Consider the following 22387-nt stretch of genomic DNA (forward strand, 5'->3'; position numbering starts at 1 on the left):
ACTCATTCTCCATTGAAAGGCCTCACTTCCTTAGTTGGACTACCTACATATCGTTTCAAGATTTCCTCCTGGATGCAGCTGACAAACTCTGCCCATCGAAGTCTCTGGCCCCAAGAAAGTCCCAGTCAATATTGAAGTTAAAAATCACACAGTATAGCAATCATGTGTTTTTCTTTCATCTTTCCATGATCTGCTGATATATCTGTGTCCTGCTGGCTGCTGGGAGGCTTATACTATCATGCCATCATCGTGATTGGACCTTTCTTATTCCTGAGTTCTACCCATAAGGCCTTGCTGGGTAAGCCCTCCAAGATGTCCTTTCTCAGTGCAGCTGTGACATTCTCTTTAATCTGTACGACAACTTCCCCCACCTCTTCCACATCCCTCTTTATCACGTCTAAAACATCTGATCCCTGGAATGTTGAGCTGTCAATCCTGCCTTTCTTTCAACCATATCTTTGTAATGTCTCCAACATTGTAGTTCCATTTATTAGTCCAGGTTCTAAGGTCATCCCTGTTATACAACTTGCATTGAAATAAATACAATTCAGTCATGAACCTGGCCCTGTCTGTTTTTCCTTCCCAAGTGACAGCAGCAAACCTCCCTGCCTGGACATTGGTGCTCCTCCAGTATAGTTGTAACTCATCCCTCCAGTACAGGTCTCTCCTGCCATGGAAGAGATCCCAATGATCCTGAAGCCCTCTCTTCCACATTAGCTCTTTAGCCATGTATTTGTATTATCTTCATTTCTCTAGCCTTACTAGAACGTGGCACAGGGAGTGATCCAGAGATTACAATGCTGGAGGTATTGCTTTTCAATTTTCTGTCCAACTCCCTAAATTCTCTTTGCAGGACCTCACCTCTCTTTCTGCCGATGTCGTTAGTACCAACGTGGACCATGATTTCCGTGCCTGTAGTGTTAGGTGCAGGGGTAAATGTAGGGGAATGGGTCTGGGTGGGTGCGCTTCGGCGGGTCGGCATGGACTTGTTGGGCCGAAGGGCCTGTTTCCACACTGTAAAGTAATCTAATCTAATCTAGCCTTGATACCAGGGAGGCAACACACCACCCTGGAGTCTTGCTCATAAAAAGGCCTATCTGTATCCCTGACAATAGACTCCCCTATCATTACTGCTCACCTGCACTTTGACCCTCTCTGCTGCACAACAGAGCCAGTCATGGTGCCACAGATCTGGCTGCTGCTGCAGCTTTCCCCCAAGAGACCATTCCCCACCAAATGATATACCTGTTTGAGAGGGGAATAGCCACAGGAGACTCCTTCACTGCCTTCCTGCTCCTCCTGGTGGTCACCCATCCATGTGGCTTAACCTTTGGAGTGACCACCTCCCTGAAGTCTCTATCTATGAAACGTTCTGCCTCCTTTAAACTTCTCAGTGAGTCCAACTGCCACTCTGACCAATCTGTACAATTTGAAAAGAGCTGTAGATAGATATACATCCTACAGAGATCATTGTCAGGGACATTTGACTTCTCCTTGACTTTCCACATCTCACAGGGAGAGCATACCATGCTACTAACTGCTATTTGTACCCCTCTAGTAAACACCGCATAAAGAAAAGGAAAACTTTTACCACAGCATACCTTAATGTTGCTCACCCTCCTTAGCAAAGCCTGACGCACACTAAAGCATGTACTTTGACCTCGACAGCAGCACTTCAACCTCACTGCTGAGGCTCTGATGTTTCTAACCCACAACCAAATTTTCTAGCATCTCTCTCAGTCTCTCCTTTTATGTTTGAAGGTGGAGAGAGGAAGGGAAGCAGTACAGTTACGTCATGTTTGGGGCTTCACTGATCGTTGATGCTGGGTCTTCCGCCGTCCCCTTCTCAGTCATGTTGATTCGCCCAGAATCCTTCTCAGTCGCTTCTCACTGCCATGCTTTGTTAGACGATCTTTCTCCTGTTAAGCACCAGGTCCTCTGCAATCCCTTTCTTAGTTGTGGTGAATGAGCCAACTCCTCCCAGACCCTCTTCACTGTCAAGTTTTTTCTGTCTTGCATACAAACGTATGAATTAGGAACAGGAGTTGGACACAGCCAGTGACGCCTGCGTCATCATTTGATAAAAGCATGGCTGATCTGATTACTCCATTTTCCTGCCTAACTACAGTAACGTTTCACCCCCTAGCTTATCACGCATCTGCCTCTGCCTTAAAAAATATTTAAGGACTCTGCTTTCAGCACCATGTGAGAGTTCCAAAGACTCTCAACCCTCTGTGAGAAAAACATTCTCCTCAACTGTCTCAATTTATTCTCAATATTTAAAATTCCTTATTTTGAAATGATGGTCCTACTTCTAGATTCTCCCATAAGAGGAACAATCCTGTCCACATTCACCTTGTCAGGATTCCTCAGGACCTTAGAAATTGCCATCAAATTGCCTTTTACTCTTCTAAACTCCAGCAGATACAAGCCTAGCCTGAATCGACCTGTCCTGAGAAAACAACCTCTCGTTCCAGGTAGAAGTCTAATAAATTTCCTCTGAACTACTTCCAAAGCATTTACATCCTTCCTTAAATAAGGGGATCCTTACAATATGAACTACTCCAGATGTAGTGCCACCAATGTGGGGGTGGTACGGTGGCTCAGTGGTTAGCACAGCTGCCTCTCAGCACCAGAGACCTGGATTTAGTTCCAACCTCCAGCAACTGTCTGTGTTGAGTTTGCACATTCTCCCCATGTTTCTGTGGGTTTCCTCTGGGTGCTCCAGCTTCCTCCCACAAGATGTGCAGGTTAGGGTGGATTGGCCATGCTGAAATTGCCCATAGTGTTCACGGATGTGCAGGCTATGTGGATTAGCTGTGGGAAATGTGGGTTTATGGGATATGGTAGGAGGGCTGCATCTGGGTAGGATGCTGTGTAGAGGGGAGGTACCGATTTGATCGGCCAAATGATTGCCTTCTCCACTGTGATTCAATGTATTGTATAACTGAAGTTTATCCTCCTTACTTTTCTGTTCAATTCCTCTCACGATAAATGAAAACTCCATGAGCTTTCCAAATTACTTACTGTACCTACACATTAACGTTTTGCAATTTATGCACTAGACCACCCTCTGTACCTCAGATCTCCTCTGCATCACAGATCTCTGCAACCTCTCATCATTTAGATGCTTGCCTTTCTCTCCTTCCTGCCGCAATGGACTATTTCACATCATCCCTTTGTAGCGTCCCAATGTTCCCTTCACAATTTACATTTTTTAACTTGTATTTGTGCAGGCAGCATATTTGGCAACCATACTTTCTGTCCATTCAGTATAGTCATTTATGTAAAACATTGAGGTCCAATCAGAGATCCTGATCTCTGTGGCACAGCATGTTTTACATCTTGCCAGCCAGAAAATGACCCTTTCAGCCTACTACTTGTTTCCTGTTAGCTTTCCAAATTCCATCCATGCCAAAATATTTGCCTCCACACCATGAACAATAAGCTTGAACATGGCAATATATCAGATGCTGTACTGTTCTTAATAAATAGCTTCTAATTTTTCTCCATGATGAAAGTTAAGCTAACTGGTCTGTAATTTCCTGCTTTCTGTTCCCCTCCCTTGTTGAGCAAAACAGTTACTTTGTCTATTTTTTAATTGAATGGAAGCTTCCCCAAATCTCAAGAATTTTGGAAAATCAAAATGAACATGTCATCTATCTCACTGGCCAATTCTTTTCATACCTTTGGGTGAAGTCCATCAGGATGTGGGGAATTGTCATGCAACACCTCCAACAATTTGCTTCGTACCAATTCCCCGGTGACTGTAATTTCTCTTCAATTTTATTATTTACAGCTATTTCTGGAGTGTTACTTACACCTTCTATAGTGAAGTCTCTTGCAAAACGCCTGTTCAGTTCACCTCCTATCTCTTCATGTTCTGTAACACTGCATCAATTCCCTGAACTTGCCTTAAGAGCAACACTTACTTTTGTTTAAGCAAAGGTCAACAGAGCTCTTACATTGGGTGGGATGTTACTGGGGTTTGAGTGATGTGAGCTATGATGAAAAGTGTGGCAGAATTGGGCAAGGTCCATCTCAGTGGCAAGATCTTCTCACTCCATCTTTTATACTTTTCACAAACAACATGGCAAGATTCTCACTAGGCAAGATGCCAACTGACTGGGATTAACACTTGTAAAACACCTTATTAAAAGCACAACATGCTTCATTATTCAGCCTTCCATCGTATTAAACTCACCAAATAAACTCAATATTGGGAAAAATCGACATGGCAGAGTTCTTGGGAGGTCCAGCTCACCACTTGCTCTGAATGACCTCCATGTTGCTCAAGACCAAGCTATAACTCATGCACTTTGTCCACAGGCACAAAGTACATTCACCCCTCAACCACATACATTGGCATCTGCCAGTACTTTGTGACCATCCTGCCACTTCTTCAATGCACTGTTGGTTTGCTCAGGAAGGGCATTGTAGGGCACACCAGCAGAGGTCACAGGGAGACTATCAGAACCTGCAAAACATGAGAGACAAGACGTCGCAGCCAGTTGTTAGAAGTAGTGTGCAACGTTTGAGAGTGACAGCACAGGAAATTAGAAGTGGAATGAAGAGTTGCACTTGCTCGCTTGCCATTCCCCCGCTCCCTAGAGACAGCACAACCTGGGGTGATGGTCTCAGAATAACTGGCAGGGCCTGATATTGCAGTGTCCTCTACAGGATCTCCAGAACCAGCCCATGCGCCAGGACCACCTGTGGGAGAATCACGGTATCATCCTCCCCTTCTCCAATATATATTCCACTGTAGTCTCTCACTGAGTAGAGCAGCATCAGAATGCCAGGTGCGCAATGCTCTTTTAAATCTAGTGCGGGCACAAGGGATGCTGGTCTCAATCCACTGAGTGGTGAATTGTTCCAGAAACAACTTGTGGTAAGATGAAGCAGAAGTCGGATGCAAGAAATGCCATGAGGCAGAGTAGGTCCTTAAGGAGGCAAGTTTGGTAAGATAAAGCAGGGGAATTCACTTGGCTTCCAACAAGCTCAGTTGGACTTCAGGCTGAATCTTATGTCTTTTTGCCTATCTGTTTTTATATTTTTCACTAACTTTCTCTCGTGCTCTAATTTGTCCATGTTCTTTTGTTTTAATCTGTCTTCTCCAATCCTATCCTAATGTGTACAGTCCGTAGATGGATTGACTCTGTGTGCATTCTTGAATGAATATTAAAGATAATGACTTTTTGGCATGTTCTGATTTTCACCAAATAATTGTATGCATTCTGTCATTTCTTGCTGACTGGCAGAGAAGGTTAAGACTGGGTAACCCATGACCCTCCGCTAGCTTGCTGAAACAACTTATTAGTTCTTACTAACCTACACTCATTACAGGAAAAGTTACCATCCAGGTTTCTAAACAGCTGTGGCTCAGTTGATAGCACACTTGCTCTGAGTCAGAAGGTAGTGAGGTCAAGTTCCACTACACGGCTTGAGCGCTCTAGTGTAGTAATGATGGAGTATTGTTTTATCAGGACACTGCATGAAATCTTAAAACAATGCCCTGTCTTGCACCGTCAAATTGAAATAAGAAATCCCATGGCACTAATTCAGAGAAGGTCTGGGTGGGTTGCTCTTCGGAGGGTCGGTGTGGACTTGTTGGGCCGAAGGGCCTGTTTCCACACTGTAAGTAATCTAAAAAGTAGTCTTCTGTTCTGTTCAGTCTTATCCCTGATCAACTTCCCAACACGGCACTATCTAGTTAACATCATATGCTGTTTTATGGGGATGGTATTCACATGATTGGCTGCACTGACTCCTACGTTTCAACACTAATGACACTTCAGAAGTACTGTATTGACTATAAAGTACTATGAGACATCTGTCAGTTATGAAATGTGTGATATAAATCCATGTCTTTCTTCCTTTCTTGTTCAGGTCTTAATAACTTACAGACAGCAATAAATAGACTGTAATCACTGGCTATGTACGTGCAGCAGAAAGATATTGCTGAGGCATTTAGAAATTGCCTCCAGCAGTCAATTCTTGTGAGCTGACAATACTTTAAAATTCATTTCTTTTTTCAGTTCCAGGATACTGCAACCAAGCCCAGCCTTTCTTGGTGTTTGAGATACTCTTGTATTTTGCTTGGCAGCCTTATATTATTAGTGATTCTCACATTAACTGCCACTTCCCAGAGTCACTAAATTGCTTTCTGTAGACCCCTGCACACTGACTGAAATGTGATTTATTTTGGAAAATTTTAGACCTGACACTGATGCACAGGCACTTCTTGAACTGGTAATCACCGCTTTCATTTTAATGGATTTAATTATAATCTTTGAGATATGATTTGTCTATCTCACATATTACTTGGTGTCATTTTACTCCATTTAATTTCTTTTGAATTTATTTTCGGAATGTGGAAATTGCTGGCCTCTCCAGTATCTGTTGCTGATTCATAGTTGGCTTAAAGCCTTCTTTAACCACTGCAATTCATACGGTGAATGTGCTGCCAAGGAGGAAGTTCTAAGACTTGAATGTTAAATTTTGTTCTTACTATTCCTCCTAAAGGTTTGATACAACTGAATGACAGGGCACTTTGTCCTTTAGGGAAGGAATCTGCTGTCCTTACCTGGGCTCTGGCCTACATGTGACTCCAGATCCACAGCAACATGGTTGACTTTTAACTGCGCTCTGGACAATTAGGGATGGGCAATAAATGCTAGCTTGGCCAGTGACACCCACATCCTGCGAATGAATAAAACAAAGTAACTGCCTTAATAATCTGGAATTACATGTCTCCCATTCTATCAGCTGCTGCTGTCCTTGAATCGTCACCTGGTAGACTGGAACTGCCACTAAACCCTGTAGCCCCACCAGTTAAAGTTACGAGGTTCTCGTAAGCTGTGCTGATGAGAGGGGAGACTGCAGGAAGGATGAGCAAATTGACCATGACATCTTTGTGTAGAGAGATATTCAAATGAGAGGAGAAAATAGGAATGTAGTTGTGATATGGGATTGTACAATTCAAGGGATACTGTTCTTTGCAGCCATGAGCGGCTGTCCTGAAAGCTGTGTTGCCTGACCAGTACTGGGGTTAAGGACATCTTCTCGGGGCTGCAGAAGAACTTGCAGCTGTAGGGGAGGGATTCAGTTGTCATCGTCCACGTTGATATCAACAACATTGATAGAAGTTGAAATATTTTGAACAATTAGTAGCTATATCAAAAAGTAGAACCTTGAAGATAGAAATCTCTGGATTACTACATGAACCACGGATGAACAGGCTCATGGTAAATAAAGTTAATAAATAAAATTCACTGCTCAAAGATTGGTGAGGGTGGAATGGGTTTCTGTTCATGGGGCACTGGCACCAGGGTAAAAAGGAGCTATACTGGCTCCCTTGGATAACAGGACTTTAAGGCCGATGGGCCGAGGAGTGGCACATGGAGTTTAGATAAATGTGAGGTGCGGCATTTTGGAAAGGCAAATCAGGGCAGGACTTATACGCTTAATGGTAGGGTCCTGGGGAATCTGCAAGGAGCAGTTGGAAGGAGGCAGAACAGCAGCACAGAGTGAGTATAAAACTCACTGAGCTCAGGCAGTGGTCAGACGGAGGGAGGAACAGCACTAACACAGAGTGAGTATAAAACTCACTGAGCCTGGACAATGGTCAGAGGGAGGGAGGAACAGCACTAACACAGAGTGAGAATAAAACTCACAGCTTGGGGAGTGAGTATAAAGCTCAGGGCACATTGTAGCTGTGAAAAATACAGGAATGATGTCACAGCAAAGCTCTGACCTGATTGGCTGGTAAGGAATCTGCAATAAGTTTGAAAAAGAACAGAACAGAGAAATATTAGAAATTAATTAACTCATGAGTTTATATAAATTAATAAGGTAACTAAGTTGAGATGGCTGGGCAGGTGATGTGCTGTAGCTGTATGGTGTGGGAGCTGGCTGATCCCATTGTGAACTGCAGTGATCACATCAGCAGCAAGTGTTGGCTGTTGGAGGAATTCCGGCTCAGAGTTGATGATCTGGAATCTGAGCTTCAAACACTGCAGCACATTCGGGACGGAGTGAGTTACCTGGACACTTTGTTTCAGGAGGCAGTCACACCTGGTAGGTTAAATACTTCAAATTCAGTTAGTGATCAGGGACAGCAGGGTGTGACTGCAAGTGAGGCAGGTCGAGGGATTTTGAGTTCAGGAATAGAGAAGCCTCAGCCTTGACCTTATCCAACAGGTATGAAGTATTTGCTCCCTGTGAGGATGAGGAAAAGGACTGTAGGGAGGATGAGCCAGCTGACCACGGCACCATGGTGCAGAAGGCCGTTCAAGAGGGGGAGCAAAAAGACAAGTGGTAGTCATAGGGGATTCTATAATTAGGGGAATAGATAGTATCCTTTATAAGCCGGATCAGGAGTCCCGCATGGTGTGTTGCCTACCCTGTGCCAGGGTGAAGGACATCTCTGACCGGCTTGAAACGACATTGGAGTGGGAGAGGGAGGATCCAGTTTTTGTGGTCCACATTGAGACTAACAACATGGGCAAGGCTAGGAAGGAGAACCTGTTTGGGGTTTATCAAGCCCTAGGAACGAAATTAATGAACAGGTCCTCAAGGGTCATAATCTCTGGATTACTACCCGAGCCACGTGCAAATTGGCTTAGGGATAAGAAAATTACGGAAATAAACACATGGTGAAAAGGGTGGAGTAGGAAAGAGGAGTTCCATTTCCTGGGGCATGGGCATCAGTTTTGGAGCAGGAGGGATCTGTACTAATAAGACGGGCTCCCCCGAACCAATCTGGAACCAGTGTTCTAGTGAAAAGGATAAATAGGGCGGTCACTTGGACTTTAAACTAGTGAGTCAGGGGGGAGGGAAAGTGAAAACAACAGGAAGTGTGATGGTAACTAAAAAGATAAGCAGCAAGTTGGCATGTGTGCAGGAGGGTTTAACTACATGGCAGAATATGAAAGAAGTAGAAAAGAAGAAGAACTCAGCAGATATTGTTATTGGAGATGTTGGAATTCACAACAAGGGTACAAAAACTAACATAAGGGCACTTTACCTGAATGCTCATAGCATTCATAACGAGGTTAACAGCACAGATTATCACAAATGAACATGGTTCAGTATCCGTTGGGGACCTATGTTTGCAGGATGGTTACAACTGGGAGTTAAATATCCAGAAGTATCAGACTATTTGGATGGACAGACAAGGAGGTAAGGGAGGTGACATAGCTCTGATATTTAAGGACGACCTCAGAGCGGTGGTGAGAGATGATATAGGTTCTATGGAGAATAAGGTTGAATCCATTTGGGTGGAAGCTAGAAATTCTTGGAAAAAAAGTCACTGATAGGAATAGTCTATAGGTCACCAAATAATACCATCACTTTGAGATGGGCAATTATCATAGGAGATTTTAATCCACATGTTGATTGGTTCAACCAGGACAGCCTTGAGGAGGAGTTCATAGAATATATCCGCAATAGTTTTCTTGAATGGTATGTAGTGGAACCGACGAGGGAGCAAGCTCTCCTTGATCTGGTCCTATGTAATGAAACAGGAATAATTAATGACCTCATAGTTAGGCATCCTCTTGGAAGGAGCGATCACAATATGGGTGAATTTAGGATCCAGATAGAAGGTGTGGAGATAAAATCCATTACAGGGTCCTGTGCTTAAACAAGGAAGACTATGAAAGGATGAGTGAGGAGTTGGCTAAAGTAGACTAGAAGCAAAGACTTTATGGTGGGACAGTTGATGAACAGTGGAGGGCTTTCAAAGCAATTTTTCAAATTGCTCAGCAAAAGTATATACCAGTGAAAAGGAATGACTGTAAGAAAAGGGATAATCTGCCATGGGTGTATCAAATTGAAAAAGAAAGGATACAAAGTGGTCAAGATCAGTGGGAAACTAGAAGAATGGGAAAACTTTAAAGGTCAACAGAAAGCTCCAAAAAGAGTGAAAAAGAAAAGTAAGATAGGATTATGAGAAAAAAAAACTAGCTCAGGTTATCAAGTCAGATAGCAAAAGTTTCTATAAATATAAAACACAAAGGAGCAGTTAAACTACACATTGGTCCTTTAGAGGATGAGAAGGGGGATTTAGTAATGTGATATGAAGAAATGGCTGAGGCATTTCCTCATATTTTGTGTCGGTCTTCACAGTGAAGGATACTAGTAACATGCCAGTAATTGACAAAGAGTCAAAGGTAGGTGAGGACCTGGAAACAATCGTTATTATGGAAGAGGTAGTGTTGGGCAAGCTAATGAATCTAAGGATAGAGAGTCTCCTGGCCCTGATGGAATCCATCCCTGGGTACCAGAAGAGATGGTGGGAGAAATAGCAAACTGACATTTGCTAATTTTCCAAAATTCACTGGACTCTGGGGCATGTCCAGATTGAAAAACAGCAAATGTGACGGCATTGTTTAGAAAGGGTGGTGGACAAAAGATAGGGAATTAAAGACCAGTTAACTTAACTTCTGTAGTGGAGAAAATGCTTCAGTCCATTATCAAGGAAGAAATAGCAAGGCATCTCAGTAGAGATTTTCCCATTGGGCAGACGCAGCATGCGTTCATGAAGGGCAGTTTATGCTTAACTAATCTACTGGAATTCTAGGAAGCTATTACGAACAGGTGGACAATGGGGACACCATAGGTATGGTGTACCTAGATTTCCAAAAGACATTCAACAAGGTGCCGCACAAGGCTGCTGCATAAGACAAAGATGCATAGTGTTATGGGCAATTTATTAGCATGGATAGAGGATTGGTAACCAACAGGAAGCAATGAGTGGGAATTAGTGAGTGCTATTCTGGTTGGCAATCAGTGACAAGTGGTGTGCCTCAGGGATCAGTGTTGGGATTGTAATTATTCCCAATTTACATAGTTGATTTGGAGTTGGAGACCACAAGTAGTGTGTTAAAGTTTGCGAATGACACTAAGATGAGTAGTAGAGCAAAGTGTGCAGAGGACTGTGAAACTTTGCAAAAGGAACATAGATAGTTTAAGTGAGAGGGCAAAGGTCTGGTAGATGGAGTACAATGTTAATAAATGTGAAGTCATCCATTTCAGTGGGAATAACAGTAAAAATGACTATTACTTGAATGGTAACAAATTGCAACATGCTGTTGTGCAGAGGGACCTGGGTGACCTTGAGCATGAATCGAAGAAGGTTGGTCTGCAGGTGCAACAGGTAATTAGAAGGCAAATGGAATTTTGACCTCCTTTGAGTTTAAAAACAGGGTGGTTATGCTGCAGCTGTACAGGGTGCTGGTGAGACCACACCTGGAGTACTGTGTGCAGGTTTGGTCTCCTTATTTGAGAAAGGATGTACTGACACTAGGGGGGTCCAGAGGAGGTTCACTCGGTTGATTCGGGAGTTGAGGGGGTTGGCTTATGAGGAGAGACTGAGTAGACTGGAATTATGTTCATTGGAGTTTAGAAAAATGAGTGGAGATCTTATGGAAGCATATACAATTATGAAGGGAATAGATAAGACAGAAGTCAAGAGGATGCATTCACTGGCAAGTGAGACTAGGACAAGAGGACATAATCCCAGAATTAGAGGGAGCAGGTTTAGGACTGAATTGAGAAGGAACTTCTTCACCTAGAGGGTTGTGAATCGATGGAATTCCCTGCCCAGTGAAGCGGTTGAGGCTTCCTCAATAAATGTTTTTTTTTAAAGCTAAGTTAATAGTTTTTTGAACAGTAAAGGAATTAAGAGTTATGGTGAGAGGCAGGTAAGTGGAGCTGAGGTTCACCCAGAGGGTTGTGAATCGATGGAATTCCCTGCCCAGTGAAGCGGTTGAGGCTTCCTCAATAAATATTTTTTTTTAAAGCTAAGTTAATAGTTTTTTGAACAGTAAAGGAATTAAGAGTTATGGTGAGAGGCAGGTAAGTGGAGCTGAGGCCACAAAAAGATCAGCCATGATCTTATTGATTGATGGAGCGGGCTCGAAGGGTCAGATAGCCTACCCCTGTTCCTCGTTCTTATGTTCTTGTGAGTGTTGCTGAACAAAGAGACCTTGCAGTGCAATTTCATACTTCTTTGAAAGTATAGTCACAGGTAGACAAGATAGTAAAGAAGGTGTTTAGTATGCTTGCCTTTATTGGTCAGTGCATTGAATTTAGGAGTTGAGATGTCATGTTGTAGCTATACAGGACGTTGGTTAAACCACTCTTGGAATACTGTGTTCTGTACTGGTCTCCCTGCTTTAAGAAGGATGTTGTGAAGTTTGAAAAGATTCAGAAAAGACCTACGAAGTTGTTGCTAGGGTTGGAGGGTTTGAGCTATAGGGAGAGGTTGAATAGGCTGAGCTGTTTTTTCCTTGCAGCATCGGAGGCTGAGCGGTTGCCTTATAGAGGTTTAAACAGTTATAAGGGGCATGGGTAAGGTGACTAGCCAAGATCTTTTGCCCAGGGTTGGAGAGTGCAAAACTAGAGGACATAGGTTTAAGATGAGAAGGAGCAGAAGGTGGTGTGTGTATGGAATGAGCTGTAAGAGGAAGTAGTGAAGGCTGGTACAATTACAACATGGGTTTATAAGTAGGACGAGTCTAGAGGGATATGGGCCAAATGCTAGCAAATGGGGCTAGATTAATTTAGACTATCTGGTTGGCATGGATGAGTTTCCATGCTGCACAGCTCTATGACTCTAATCCTTAAATTCTGAAAAGGTTCCAGAAGCTTAGAAAACCACTAATGTCATACCATTTGTGAGGCATTGCATTTGGTAACATTTAAAAAAGGCAGGAGTTCCACAGTTAAAAATAGGGCCTTGGGTAATGTTGGAAAACAGAGCGACTTAGGGGTTCAGGTACATCATTTTTTGAAGTTTGCGGAACATGTAGACAGAGTTGTTAAAAAGGTATTTGGCACCCATGCCTTCATTGCTCAGACCTTTGAGTGTTGGAAATGGCCTGTTATGTTGAGGTTGTACAGGACATTGGTGAGGCCTGTTCTGGAGTATATGGCCAGTTCTGGTCACCTTGTTATAGGAAAAATATTATTAAGCTGGAGAAGGTTCAAAAAAGATTTACCAGGATCTTGCCAGAAATGGAGGGTTTCAGTTATAAGGAGAAGCTGGATAGGCTGGGACATTTTTCACTGGAGCGTAAGTAGTTGAGGGGTAACCTTATAGAAGTTTATAAAATCATGAGGTGTATAGAGAAGGTGAATGGCAGGTCTTTTACCCTAGGATGGGGGGATTTCAAGATGAGGGGGTGTATTTTTAAGGTAAAAGGGGGAATTCTTTTCACATAAGAGAGTGGCTGGGTGTGAAATGAAGTTCCAGAGGAAGTGGTGGATGCAGGCACAATTACAATGTTAAAAAGACATTTGGATAAGTACATGAATAAGAAAGGTTTGGAGGGATATGGGCCAAGCACAGGCATGGGGGACTAGTTTAGTTTGGGATTATGGTCAGCATGGATTGGTTGGACTGAAGGTTTCCATGCTGTATGACACTATGACTCTATTATTTAAAAAGAGAAGGAAACAAAACAGAGGTAGCTGTAGATCAGTTGGATTAACATCTGTTATTAGGAAATTGTTATCGATTATAAAGGATAAAATAGAACATTTAGAAATGCATAATGACTTCGATGAAAGTGAATGTGACTTGGAGGAAAGTGAATGTACTATCATCAAGTTTGTGGATGACACAAAAATAAGTGGAAAAGCAAGTCAAGGGCATGACACACAGAGGGATACTGACATGGACGTTAAGCAAATGTTTAAAACCTGGCAGATTGAATATAATGTGAGAAAATGTGAGGGTATGCACTTTGGCAGGAAGGATAGAGAAACTGAGTATTACTTGAATGGAGAAAGACTACAGAAAACCACAACACAAAAGAATGTAGGGGTCTTTATCTATGCATCTTTAAGAAGCAAGTATACAAGTTCATCAGGCAATAGGGAAAGCAAATGGAGCATTGACCTTTATTTTAAAGGGAATCAAGTACAAAAAATGGTGAGGTCTTGCTAAAACAAGGCAACGCTTTAGTCAGATCTGAACTGGAATACTGCAAACAGTTTTGGGTCTCTTATCTGAGGAAAGATACGCTGGCATTGGAGGCAGTTCAGAGAAGGTTCACTCGGCTGATCCTAAGTATGGAGAGACTGTTTTATGAGGAGACTGTAAGGCCTCTACTCATTGGAGTTAGAAGAACAAGAGACAACCTTCTTGAAATGCACAATATTCTTCGGGGACTTGACTGGTTCGATGCAGAGAGGTTGTTTTTCACTGGTGAGATGGTCTTTGACCAGTGGGCATAATTTCAGGATAAGGGGTTTCTCTTATAAGACAGAGATGAGGATGAATTCCTTCTCTCAGAGCGTAGTGAATTTATTTAATTCCTTCCTGTAGAGGCTGGGTGATAGATACATTTTTAATCAGTAAGGGATTCAACATTTATGGGGAAAAGAAAGTGAAGTCATTTTGTATCTTAAAAATTGCTGTTTCTAAGATATCCAATCTGGTTTCTATGTTGCCCATCTATAACATTGCATCTTTTTGAAATGATTATTTCTCCTTTATTTTTTCTTCTAAAGTTTATTCTTATTCTGTTGAAGCTGTTTTAAATCTGCAACATCTCAATGCTATTTATAACCTGCTGTCTTCCGGATTGAATTCTTCAATTAGACCGTTGTTGTTTAAGTTCTGTTGTCTTACGATTTCTTCAAATTTATACACTCTAAATTATCGCAATATTGCATTATTTTCTTTGCTTACAAGCATTTGCATTTTGTATCATGGCAATTCTGCACGAAATGCTTCTAATAAAGTTTGAAATTCAGTGAACTAGTAGAACTATATTGAGTTACTACTTTCAAGCTTCTAAATATATTGGATAGCAATATCTCTGTGCTACTTACTTGGCTTTGTAATGGTTCTGAAAGAGTTCATGTTGGATTTGCATTAGCTCCACCCAGTTTGATTATTTAACTCAGTCTTTGGTTGAAGAATCTTGATGTTATGTCTGGCTTCTGATAGTTTTAATTATGCCTAACTAGTTAATGTAAATTGTACATAGTGCTATCATGCAAGAAAGTTGCTTGTCTTCTCTTGTTAAGACTCTTCAGTGGTTTATTCTCAACTACTGATAATTAGGTAGGTCCTTAGACTTAGCAGAGAAAGGGAGTATTGATAACTGCAAATTGCCTCAACGACAAGCTACCAGTAGTTGGTACCTAGAACCCAATATGACATTATGAACAGTGGCGAGTACCTCTGCTTAAATACTTATAGTAACAACAGTTGAGAGAATCCATTAAACTTAGAAGAAAAATGACATGATGGGTCACAAATATCTGTTTGGACTTCTCTGCATATTTGGGTTCTAGGTGCACACTTTCACTTGTATCCAACCTTTTGTATACTCTTATGGATGGTTTGATTGCAATAAATGGATCTTTGATGATACTCCTTAACTTCAGTCGAACAGTGCATGAAGGTCGTTCCATTTGCTCGAAACTTTTTTACTGTCTCTTTCAGAATGAAGTTGATGGAACAAGCTTTGCACAGGCCAAGTCATCTGCTTGTTATATAGCAACAACCTGTTGTTCATAACTGATGTTGTATAGTGTCCTAAACCCAACCATCTTCAGCTGCTTTATTATTGAGAGATCCAACATGAGGAGGGGCAGGAGAGGATTGCCATTAAAAGCCATGTCCTTGTCCTTTTTTCAAAAGCATATGTTCCCAGCCCCATCCCTTCCACAGCATTCACCTCTCCCTAGAACTCCATGGCCAATCTATACTGCAGGCCAGAGTGTAGTACTGAAACTGGCCACCACTCCCAATGACCTAGCCGTTACTAGAAAAGCCCTGACCTATGGTCGGTCAGCTACTCTCAGGGGTGAGATTTGATTTGATTTCATTTATTCTTGTCACGTTTGCCATGACATGGTGAAAAGTATTGTAGTGCATGCTATCCAGGCAATTCACATCTTACATCAGGGTAATAGAACAGAATGTAGAATACGGTGTAACAGCTACAGAGAAGGTGCAGAGAAAGATCAACTTTAACATATGAGAGGTCCGTTCAAAAGTCTGATAATAACAAGGAATAACCTATTACTATGTGTTTTCAAATGTTTGTGTCTTCTGCCCAATGGAAGAGGGTGGAAAATAAATAACTGGGGTGGGAGGGTCTTTGATTATGCTGGCTGCTTTCCCAAGGCAGTGGGAAGTGTAGATGGAGTCAGTGGAAGGATGGTAGCCACAAGTGCATTTGTGATTTACTAAAGCCCGCTGTGTTCCTTTGGATACAAGGGACCATTGACTGCACATGTGGCACTCAGTGCTCTATGGCATCATCAAGCCAGATTGCTTAACAGGAAGGGATTTCACTTCTTCCATGTCCAGCTCTCAGGTTCTGCCAATGTTCACTTCCCATCATTGTCTCCAGTGCTGGCTTGTGAGTGACCAAGTGTACTATCAGAAAACCTGGCTAACCATCTTCAGTCTGTTGCTGAACAGAGCTGCATGCCCATGCATCCACAAGGGACATCATTTTACAGTCAATAGATCCTCTGAAGATGCACTCCCCCTTGCCTGAACCCCTCAATAGGAGCACTGCAGTATTTGCTAGGCAGTGTCTGAAGCATTCTGACTGTTTGCTACATCCTACACAACATAGTTCACTGATAGGGTGAGAAACTCAGGGAGATGTACCAGCCACTGTCTCCTCAGATGAGGAAGGAAGAGAGTCTGATGAAGATACTGGAAGAGGAATGAAACAAGGCAGACGTACCCAAAAAGAATCTGACAGCAGTAAGGTTTGTGAGAAAATGATTTTGTATTAACATATCAGAACTATGAACCAATTGCAGCACAGCAATGTTCCTGCCCTCAAGAGAATCTTTGCTTTAGACCTTTAAGATGTTAATCTACTTTGTTACAATTACCACACTATATCATAGAATCCCTACAGTATCGAAACTCGCAATTTGTCCCAATGAGTCCATACTGACTGTCCGAAGAGTATCCCACCCAGAATCATTCCCCTACCTTATAAACCCTACATATCTCATGACAAATGCACCTAACCTACACATCCCTGAACACCATGGCCAATTAAGCATCACCAATTCACTTATCCTGCACATCTTTGGATTGTGGGAGGAAACCCACATAGACACAGAGAGAATGTGTAAACTCCACACAGACAGTTGTCCAAGGCTGGAATCGAACCTGGGTCCCTCGTGCTTTGAGGCAGCAGTGTTAACCACTGAGCCACCATGCCATCCACAAATTACTTTAAGTCAATTTATTCCCTTGGCAACAATAACCCTCTGTTCATTTTTCTGGCTAGAATCTCAGTATAGAGTCATGCAGGATTATAGGGAGGTGCATTTTTAAGACACAATCTTGAGCTTGCAAGAGGCATTGGCTATTACAGCATTATAGAGGGGCTAACCTATGCAGATTGACTTCTGAAGTATAAAGATTAAGCTTAAATTTCTGCTTTCCAGAAGTTATGTTGCTTTTATAGGAAAGGAGTGAGTAAGAGTCTTAATGCTCTGTTTGTAAGAAACACAGAAACTAAGGTCCTTCAAACTTGTTCCCAATTCAGTGTGATCATGGCTAATCATCCAGATCAGCAACTATTCTCATTTTCTCACCATGTTCTTTGATCCAAGGTGAGTAATTAAGGAGTCCATTGATACTCAGAAGCCTTAATAGATTTAAGCGGTCAATACCCATGCAGCCAAGTTTAATTCATGTAGCGTGGGCATCACTGGTTGGCCAGCATTTATTCCCCCTCCCTAGTTGCCCTTGGGAAAGTGCTGCTGAGCTGCCTTCTTAAAATGTTGCAGTCCATCTGCCATAAGAAGAACAACAAAGCCATTAGGGAGGGAGACCAGGATTTTGACCAATCAGCACTGAAGAAGGAATGATTTGGAGATGCCGGGTGTTGAACTGGGGTGTACAAAGTTAAAAATCACACAACACCAGGTTATAGTCCAACAGGTTTAATTGGAAGCACATTAGCTTTCGGAGCGACGCTCCTTCATCAGGTGATTGTGGAGGGCTCGATTGTAACACAGAATTTATTGCAACAATTTGCAGTGTGATGTAACTGAAATTATACATTGAAGAATTGTCTGTTAAGCCTTTCATCTGTTAGAATACAGTGATAGCTTCACTTCTTTCATGTGTAAATCACAAAACTCTTTTTTTAAAGTTGCATTCTTGGGTTAGCTGTTAACAATGGTGATAGCTAGACAATATGTTGAAGGTGTTAGCCCCCTGTCTATGACCTGATGTTAGATTGATTCTAATCTAAAAAAGTGAGATAACAGAGTTTTACATAAATTCATGCAGTTTTTGAGCTCAGAGTTCCACATGAATGTATGCAGTTTTTGAACAAAGTGCAAGTGTAAGAAAGTGTGTGTGTGTCTGGGGTGGGGGTTGTGAGTGTAAGAAAGTGTGTGTGTGTCTGGGGTGGGGGTTGTGAGTGTAAGAAAGTGTGTGTTTGTGTGTATGTGTGTGTAGTGAGTGCAGAGTGTCTTAAGTCTGTGAGGGGGTGCATGTGTGAGTGTGGGAGTGTGTATGTCTATAGAGGTGTGTGTGGGTGTCTGTGTGCGCATCTGTGTGTACCTGTGTCCGTGTGTATGAGAGAGTTTGTGTGTGTAGGAATATCTGTGTGTGTGTGTAGTGCAATGGTGATCACCCCTGTAATGTGACATGAACCCAAGGTCCCAGTTGAGGCCCTCCCTATGAGTACCGAACTTAGCTATCAGCCTCTGCTCGGCCACTTTCCACTGTTGCCTGTCCCAAAGTCCGCCTTGGAGGATGATATGTTTCCAAGTCAGGATGGTGATTGACTTGGAGGAAAACGTGCAGTTTGGGATGTTCCCATATATCTGCTGACCTTTTCCTTCTAGATGTTAGTGGTTGTGGGTTTGGAAGGTTCTGCTGAAGGAGCCTTTGTGAATTTTTACATTGTATCTTGTGATGGTGCACGCTGTTCAGAGTGTGAATCATTGAGTAGCCAGTGGTATTATTCCTGGTGGTGGAGAGCGAATCTTTCATCCATTTGCAGAATTGACTCTTTTGAGCAGCCAATAAGTGCTGAACTGCACAGTCACCTCTGCCCAGGCTGCCTTCAGAAGTTGGTGTGGTCTATCGTTGAGATCTGTACAGAAAAGAAATTCCTTTCCTTCTTTCAGGAGATCCTCAAGGGACACATCACTGAAATGTAGGGCTATTTATAGCCTGGTCTCTGATTTCTCCAGCGATAGTTAGGGCAGATGAGTAGAGATTGAGTGATGCTGCTGGGGTGCAGAAAGTGAAGAGTTGTCTGGCTGCCTTTTAAATATTGGCCTGGATGCTGGATCTCAAAGAATCCCAATTGGATACAGGACTTCCTGCCCACCTGATCATAACATTTAGGGTTTTACCCAGGTATATACATGTAATGAGCTTGGAAGCAGGGGAAAACCACACTTTTTTACGCTCCTCTCTATCCTTCCTGGAAAAACTAACCAGGAATGGTGGTTGCCATGCCCATCTTTTTTTAAGCCTTGTTTCATGAATAGCTTATGTGCTTTATTCACTCAACTTCTTGCCTTGCGATAAATGCCACTAATCACTAAAAACCTCTCTTGTTTATTTTTATTTTAGGCTTTCTTATTTCTGCATTCTGTCCTCATTTTAAAAATTTACAACTTTCCATTTCCTATTTTGTTTCTCACCTTTCTGAATCTGCTCTCAGGTTCTCATTCCCCTGCCAATTTGACCTAAGTCCTTCTAACAAACGTCTCCAACAAGATATTGATCCCAACCCCGTTTTGGTGAAACCTGCTTGGCTTGAACACATCCCATTTACACCAGAATGACTCTCAATGCCCAAAGAAATATATCCCTCCTTGCTGCACCTCCATTATTCACCTCTTTCTATTTCTTCCTATTGATGGCTTTAGTACTGTAATGGACCACAAGCTCTAGCCTTTCACTCCCCCCACCCAGAGTGTTCTGCAGCTGCTCAGTGACATCCTTGACCTTGACACTAGTGAGGAGAAACCTTTTATCCTCGAACTCAGCACCGCCTTCCTAACCTGCAATCTTCTTCCTGACCTCTCCGCCCCCACCCCACTCCGGCCTATCACCCTCACCTTGACCTCCCTCCACCTATCGCATTTCCAAAGCTCCTCCCCAAAGTCCCTCCTCCCTACCTTTTATCTTAGCCTGCTGGACACACTTTCCACATTCCTGAAGAAGGGCTTATGCTCTCCTGTTCCTTGGATGCTGCCTGACCTGCTGCGCTTTTCCAGCAACACATTTTCAGCCTTGACACTAGTGAGACAACATTCTGTCCTGTGACCACAGAAAAGAGTTTGCACTTCATCCTGCCTTCCCAATCACCCATCCTACAGATGAACATTCAGTGTTTATGGAGTCGGCTCTATCTAAACTGTTTAAAAGAACTATTGCCTTCACAAATATTCTGAACTGAGTACAGTTAAAAAGCTAAGAACCCTTGCATTATTCATATGGTGCTCCTTGACCGTCTGGCAATCACCCATACCGTCTCTGTCTACACAATCCTACTCTGTGGGTGACCATCTCCAGAAACATGCTATCCAAGTAGCTCTTTAATTTCATGCTTTGTACTGATGTCAGCTGCTTTCAAGGTCCAGTTCCAGAGCTCAGGCTACTCAGTGGGCCAACACTTACTGCACATGTTGTTGTCTGGGAAATTAGAAATTCCTAAATGGTGTATAAGTGTGCTGGACAGAACTGAGATGCTCTGCTACATGTCATTTAATTAGCTCAGCAGCTAAAGTTACCGGAAATAATGCTAAAACTTGATTACTTAATTTAATTACTACTTAGTTTAATTCTAGGTTGGTCATCGTAACCCTGCCACTCTTTTTAATGAAGTGACATCTTCCTCCTCCACAGTTACTATCATGTAATGACCTAAAATTTCCTCAATGTTTAACTGACTGCTTCAGCCACGGTCTTTTCCCTAGAATAGGAGCATCCAAAACTAGGGGACATAGGTTTAAGGTGAGAGAAGAAAGATTTAAATGGGACAGAAGGGGCAACTTTTTCACACAGAGGGTGGTGTGTGTATGGAATGAGCTGCCAGAGGAAGTGGTAGAGGCTGTTACATTTACAACATTTAAAAGACATCTGGATGGGTATATGAATAGGAAGGGTTTAGAGGGATATGGGCCAAATGCTGGCAAATGGGACTAGATTAAATTAGGATATCTGGTTGGCATGGATGAGTTCGGCTGAAGAGTCTGTTTCCATGCTGTACATCTCTATGACTCTATGACATGGGCTTTTCCTATGGTACTGTACTCTGTGCCAATTCTGCTGTAGTTGCTGTGGTCAAATTGGAATTGAGAAAATCATTCTGAAATGTAGTAAATGAAATAATAAGTAACATGGGAAAGTTGATAACCTAATTCTTTAGCAAAATACAGTAAATTATAATAAAAACATAAATTGTACTGGGATATCATAGCAATTACAGAAACATGGCTCAGGGATGGGCAGGACAGGCAGCTGGATGTTCCAGGATACAAATGCTACAGGAAGGATAGAAAGGGAGGCAAGAGAGGAGGGGGAATGGCATTTTTGATGAGGGATAGCATTACAGCTGTGCTGAGGGAGGATATTCCTGGAAATACATCCAGGGAAGTTATTTGGGTGGAACTGAGAAACAAGAAAGGGATGATCACCTTATTGGGTTTGTATTATAGACCTCCTAATAGTCAGAGGGAAATTGAGAAACAAACTTATAAGGAGATCTCAGTTATCTGTAAGAATAATAGGGTAGTTATGGTAGGGGATTTTAACTTTCCAAACATAGACTGGGACTGCAATAGCGTAAAGGATTTAGTTGGAGAGGAATTTGTTAAGTGTGTTCAAGAAAATTTTCTGATTCAGTATGTGGATGGTGTAAAACTTGACCAACTCTTGAGAAATAAGGCAGGGCAGGTGACTGAGGTGTCAGTGGGGCAGCACTTTGGGACCAGCGACCATAATTCTATTAGGTTTAACATAGTGATGGAAAAGGATAGACCAGATCTAAAAGTTGAAGTTCTAAATTGGAGAAAGGCCAATTTTGACAGTATTAAGCAAGAACTTTCGAAAGCTGACTGGGGGCAGATGTTCGAAGGTAAAGGGACAGCTGGAAAATGAGAAGCCTTCAGAAATGAGATAACGAGAATCCAGAGAAAGTATATTCCTGTCAGGGTGAAAGGAAAGGCTGGTAGGTATCGGGAATGCTGGATGACTAAAGAAATCGAGGGTTTGGTTAAGAAAAAGAAGAAAGCATATGTAAGGTATAGACAGGATAGATCGAGTGAATCCTTAGAAGTGTATAAAGACAGTAGGAGTATATTTAAGAGGGAAATCAGGAGGGCAAAAAGGGGACATGAGATAGCTTTG

At 42.3% G+C, this 22387-nt stretch overlaps 1 protein-coding gene across 2 annotated transcripts in view; it reads left to right on the plus strand.

Moving 5' to 3' along the window:
- plxdc2b (plexin domain containing 2b) overlaps positions 1-22387 on the plus strand; it is a 422082-nt gene that overhangs the window by 354656 nt on the left and 45039 nt on the right. Inside the window, exon 13 of one of the 2 annotated variants that reach the window (XM_043690426.1) lies at positions 15467-15801. The exons of the other annotated variant lie outside the window; for it this stretch is intronic. Coding sequence (XP_043546361.1) covers positions 15467-15471 — 5 coding nt within the window. The 3' untranslated portion in view covers positions 15472-15801. Of the gene's footprint in view, positions 1-15466; positions 15802-22387 lie in introns of those variants that run through there. 2 annotated transcript variants of the gene reach the window in all.

Source organism: Chiloscyllium plagiosum, chromosome 5 (genome assembly GCF_004010195.1).
Source record: "Chiloscyllium plagiosum isolate BGI_BamShark_2017 chromosome 5, ASM401019v2, whole genome shotgun sequence".
In the NCBI taxonomy this organism is placed as follows: domain Eukaryota; kingdom Metazoa; phylum Chordata; class Chondrichthyes; order Orectolobiformes; family Hemiscylliidae; genus Chiloscyllium; species Chiloscyllium plagiosum.